At 40.9% G+C, this 6,042-nt stretch overlaps 1 protein-coding gene across 1 annotated transcript; it reads left to right on the top strand.

The window, feature by feature from the left end:
• Positions 1-222: 222 nt before the first annotated feature.
• Positions 223-4,432, top strand: RB195_017874 (uncharacterized protein; the record flags this gene model as incomplete). The annotated part of the gene is made up of 7 exons (XM_013441251.2): positions 223-376; positions 958-1,105; positions 1,473-1,567; positions 1,635-1,724; positions 3,736-3,971; positions 4,041-4,142; positions 4,289-4,432. 7 exons carry the CDS (start codon positions 223-225, stop codon positions 4,430-4,432), a joined length of 969 nt encoding a protein of 322 aa, XP_013296705.2.
• Between the last annotated feature and the right edge of the window lie 1,610 nt (positions 4,433-6,042).

Genomic DNA, 6,042 nt, shown 5'->3' with positions numbered 1-6,042 from the left:
CAGCGTTTCAGCAATTATGTTAGACGACACGTGAAGGTGTATGCGGCGGCTTACCCGTTTCCGGTAGCCGGAGGGTTTCCGTTTCCGGCTTCCAAGTGGCGTCGTCACTCTCTAAAAGCCAAGTCGATCCTAAACTCTGATATTTCGCACGTCTTGCATTTCGAAATTGTTTTTTCATGCAACACCTCTACTTATCATTTAATCCCAGCATTTTTCAGGACTATGTCCTTTCAACCTGCATTTAATGCCAGGTTAATAGCAGAAGTAAAAAAATATCCATGTCTCTATAATCACGCGAAACGAGGAAGCGGTGACACGATGGAACGGATGCGAATTTGGGAGAAAATTGCTGCTGCTGTCGACAGCAACTGCTCTGGTTAGTGCATGCATTCTTCTGAGGTCTCCTTTTCTTTTTCCTTTATCGTCAACGAAAAGGGAAATGACGTCTAGAAGTTCCTCATAGCAATACGAAATGCTCTGGGTTCTTTCCCACCATGTTGAAATTCTAGGAGTTGGTAATGTTGGAATAGCTCTAGAAAGTCAATTAATAGCTGTAATAAAAATAATAAACCTTAGTTATTTTTCCATGAAAAAACAAACAATCATTGATCAACCACGGAAAATTCACCCTTTGAAATTTTTTCAAGAAAAAACCATGGGAGTTAAAGTGAAAACAAACTATGGACGAATTTTTTCGTTAATAAATCCCCTTTTCCTTAGTGTAGAAAAAGTTTCCCTATCCAAACAAGTGTGAAGTTACTAGTTTCTTCGTTATATTATGGTACTGTACGCAGTAGAAATATTAATATTCTCTTTATGCATTGTTCTATTAGCATATTCTATTCATTTGTTTGTGAGTTTAAATGCAAAAAAAAAATCATAAAGAAGAAAAAAACAAAATACTTGACGAGAAAGTGCTATTATTTACTTATTATTTATTTATTTTTGACTACTCAGGTGACTTCGCAAAGAAACGTTGGTTGCAACTCCGAGATCGATACCGGAAGGAATTGAAAACGGCCATCAAGCAAAATTTTGTCACTCCTGTACGATGGTGTTATTTTTCGCACCTATCATGGCTCGATCCCTACTTAAAGGATAATTTGTAAGTTAAAAAAACTTTCAAGGGCGATAGCTGTTGAAATTTCAGTTTTGTTACGACTCCATCAATAACTTTTGTCCCAGATGTCGGTTCCCGACAAATTAGTTCGTTGCAAACCGTCGAAATCCTTGGGAAAGGCCGAAATTAAACTTCGAAAATACTATTCGAGAGCAGTTGAACCGCTGATTCCAAAAATACTGTATTTTGTTGCTACTATAATACCGTAGTTGATTTTTGTTACTAATACAGTACCAGAACTGTAACTAGTTGCACCATATTATTACTACTTCACTTCTACTGTTATTGTCAATTTTTACTATTATTTTAACAGCTCTCTGTCGTTATTGTGATTACCTTCCTTAATTCTCAGAGTATTGACTGCCTGCGATGGCTATGGAGAGAGTAACGACGGTTTTTCAGTTGACGTTTTCGGATTGAATTCGGTGAAAACGGAGCTGGACGATTGTTAGTCAAATTCGAAACTTTTAAGCGAGCGTTTTCTAAAGCGAGCTCACCGCAAGTTTTTTTTCAGCTGATTGTGGTCAGTCGTCTTCCCTGATGGAAACATCCGTGATAGATCGCCTTCTTGCCTCAACTCATCAGATCACAAGTTCGCAAAAAGGTTGTCGTTGTTTTGTAGATGATACATACTTTTATGCGATACTATGGAAGAGCGTAGCGTATTTTTACTTGAACCAACTCACTCCATTTTCAAGGATTTTCAGCACTGAGGTGTTAGAGGTTAATCTTAAAATTATAGTAGAACAATTAAATAAAATAAATATACTTTATGCTAATTAGCTCCAATCAATTTTTTAAGCTTTGTACCCACAAACCTCTTTTTTTCTTCAAGAAAAAAATCGAGCTGTTATTCTTCTGGAATGATTTTAGCATGACCTGAGATCATTTCTGGAAATAAACACTTAAAAAGTACAGTTCAAACAATTTTTTGGATGGCTTCTTTCAAATCTCAGTCAACAAAGGGGTTTCCTCTGCAGATGCAGACTGTTTCGGTTACAAAGCTACAACCAAAACATCCTCTTGAAAACGTGTTCGGTGAAAGCACGGAACCCGTTTTCTAGTACCATCCATTTGCTAACATCGGAACTACATTCACCCACGAAATGATGCAGAAATAAATACTAAAGAATTTCCCCCAAATATTTATCTATTTGTTTATTTATTCATATACTCCAGCGGTCCTCCAAAGAGAAAGAAAACATTATTATGTTGCAGTTTAAACAAGATTCATTTCTCGATTTTCTATCAACGAAAAGCAGGTTCCGTTTTTTTTTTGTGCTAAGTAGATTAAGGCGTTTTCCTGGGCATACAGTGGCATTCACATTGAATGTAACAGAATAAAACAATTAGCGGAAAAATTGATTTCGTTTTTGAAATTAGACATTTTTTGGCACTTCTGACATCAAATTCAAGATATTTGCTAAAGAAACAAAATTTTCAAAATGAGTTAACTTTTCTTTCTTGGCTTGCATGTGCCTGAAAAATTACCCTTGAAAAGTTAAGTTGAAAGTAAAAAGTTACTTTCAAAAAACTAATGTTCGAGCATTCATATATCAGCTTCAGGTTCATCAAATTAATTTTCGACTTTATGCGAAATTCGCGCGGTTTTTCATATCCAGAAGGCAGCTTACTGGTATAATTGTATATAAGCATTGTCATGATTTTTGTTCCACTGGGCGAATCGTTGCCAGCCATCGCGTACCGCCGAGCGATGCGCCCGCAAAACAGCTCCTGAGTCGATCCTCACAATGATGTGCCGACCAGTGCTTCAGAGGGTACGTGGTGGATTTTGGGAATGCTGTTTTCCTCAAGCTAAACTAAAATGTTATGGAAACGAGCAGAGCCTGAATATCTTGGAATAAGCCAGCTCAACCGGATTTGGGAGAAGTGTGGTCCTTTCGGTGGCGTGAAAGACCCCACATGTGTGTCCCCTACTCCAGGAATTCATATGTCGTAGTTTACTTTTCACTTCTGACGTAATCACTGTGCTGACATTGTTTCTTGACGCGTTCGCTCACAACTTTGCCGGGGTGTGTCATCCAGAATAAATTCATTCCTTGTCGTCCCCTATCCTTAGTTGAGAACTTCCACTTTCGAGTAGCCAACCGTTGAGATCGAGGAGTGACGGAGGTTCCTATAAAAAAGGAAGAGAGCACTTTCATTTTACGGATTTGTAACGCTTCTCGCTACATGTTATTTTATTACTACATATTTCATTTATTTTTATTATTATTTTGCCCGAAACGACTGCCGCATTACAATGAGCGTATGCGGGACCTTCAGCGGTTGAGGTTTCGTTTGACCCTGAGGAGAATAAACTTACTATGAAAAGTATGAAAAGCTCATTTAACTTATTCTTTTTCAAATTGAAATTCAATTCATGAACTTAGAAAATTATGAAAAGTTTACGGAACAGTGAAATTTATAACCAAGACCACCACGCAATCACACCTACGGTCCTCTATATTGCTCTACTACTGGTGGACTCAATCAGATTGAACATAGTTGATCCTTCAATTGGGAAAATTCCGCGATGAATTGCACAATAACTAATATAACCTCAATATAATAATTGTATTGAATCTACGGTATCTTTATGTTCACCATTTCAGATGAGCGCGAAGAGCAGAACATAGGCGCGTGTGGTGCTGAAGAAGAAGGAAAAGAGGATGGCGAAAAGGGCGTAGAAGCACCCTCACGGGAGTTATGCGATAGGAGATCCGACAAAGGCGACAGTGGCGTTGGACTCGTTCATCTGCCGCAACCACTTTCGTCTTCGATTATGAAGAATCAGATCATGGCTCGGTATCAGCAGCTTGAACAGGCGATGATCAAGCAGGCCATAAATGTGAGGGTCCACCACACTTACATTTTTATTCTCAATAAATCAACCAAATTGAAGGAATTTTATTTTCAGACGGGGAAAAGTGTGATGGAATGGATGAACGATGAGGATTTCTTATACTGTAGGATTATCGGTGTTCGTTTAAAGAAGATGGAGCCAAGAAAGAGGAAACGAGTAAGTTGTAGCGTACAGTCAGCTTCAGGCGGATTCAACCTAGTGACCGCAACGCGTCTTCGCGAGATGCAGCTCTTCGGTTGACTCCATTTGGCGCCGGGCACAGATAGCCCATAAACGCTCGTGTGAGATCCTCCCTTTTCCAGATCCGTGCCCAGATCATGAGTCTCCTCGAGGAGTCCGAGAATGAACTGGAAGAAGACGACGACTCAATGAGCAGTCCGAATATGGACGGAACGGAATCCTCAGGCTATGATCATTCGCTGCTGGATGTGACTAACGAACATTAAATTTTGCTTAGACCATTGGAACTGCACTGAGATCTCTGTCCTTCGCCTTCATGTATTAGTTTCTATCATAGTTTTATGGATTATCTGTTATCAGTGGAGTTTTCGGTGACTTTTCATGTACCCATGCAATTGTATGTACACCCACCGTCGAACACCGCGTTCAACCGCGCTGACGCGCACGCGGAAAGGAGCTGGTGCATTGGCGAGCCAATCAGCGCAACGAAACCTGCCATTGATCGGTTGGGTCCGCCGGCGTCAGGGGGCCACTTTCCGCTTACGCCACAGGCGCGGCGCAGTTCGATTGGTTCGGCGGGGATCCCCTTATTCCCCTCGTGTCTGTGTTACCAGTTTTCATTTGTTCAGTTCTTCTTCTGCTAACCTTCAATCGATTCTATTCCTCTAGTGCCCTTGCCTTCATATGATCTGAAGCTCTTCTATTTCTTGCCGAACGTTTTCCTGCGAGTACATATCCCACTTTTATTCCGTCTTAATTTACACCTATGTTGTGAATGTTTTACGTATCAGCGCGGTGTAGTTGTTTTTCATCTTGTATGCAAATTTTGAAGCTTTTGTTGGATGAAAATAGGAGATTCATTCTGTTTGATTTTTCTTACGCAAATTATTCGTATTGATATCATCAACAGTTGCAAACCAGACGGGGTAGGTGAAAGCCAGCCTATTGTCCCATCGTGACTACAACGTTACTGGTTCCGCCTATCGACTGCACCGAGGGTCGATGGTTCGAAATCGCTCTGATGTCGTCTTCATCTCTACAGAGTCCATAAATTGGTGCAAGACTTGTTCGGATATCCAGCACCAATGACTAAGTTTATCGACTTTTTTGTTAAGCGCCAAGGTGTCATTTGCACCAAGTTTTTGAGTTACTTTGATTTTATTACTTTATAGTCCCTAACATGAAAGAGTAAAATGTAGTTTCGAGTCCCTCAACGCTGCACTAGTCGTGCTGTACTTCAGAGCGCAAAAAAAAGTTCTTTGAGGACAAGGACCGCTCTTTCCTGACAAATGGATTTCCTGTCTAAAGGCATCACCCCACGAATCTGGCTTGGTATGAATTTTCGTGGAAGTATACCTATACCGGGTCGTAGATTATGAATACAGAAGTGGTTCCGCCCATCTCTCCTTACATCACTGTAAACACACAGCTTCGGAATGCGGTTCCTTACGACGTCCTCTCTTGTAACTCTGCGTCGCGCCCCGCCTACGATTCGTCGAATGAAATGAATAGCTCATAAGGGCGTTCGAACGGATCGCAGGCGGGTGCGGATCGCAAAGGTGGCGCACTTCAACGGAGGGCGTCGTAACAAACAGCGTTCCGCAACCCTCTGTTTACAAAGGGTTTACAGGGCAAGGAGAAATGATCGGAACCATCCCTGTATACATAATCTACGACCCGAGATAGGTATGCTCCAACGAAAATCCATATCAAGAAAACGAAGAAGAAAAAAACCCGCACCTCGTCAGATTCGTGAGGTGATGCCTTTAAGAAGGTTACACTTCTTTCATCGACAGGTCATCAGTGGTAGTGAAAAGCTGAGTCAGTTGAAGGCCTAAAATCTAAGCATTAGTCTTAGAGGATCCATGACACGTGG

This window comes from Necator americanus, chromosome II (assembly GCF_031761385.1).
Source record: "Necator americanus strain Aroian chromosome II, whole genome shotgun sequence".
Lineage (NCBI taxonomy): Eukaryota > Metazoa > Nematoda > Chromadorea > Rhabditida > Ancylostomatidae > Necator > Necator americanus.
This window is presented reverse-complemented; position numbering and strand designations above follow the sequence as displayed.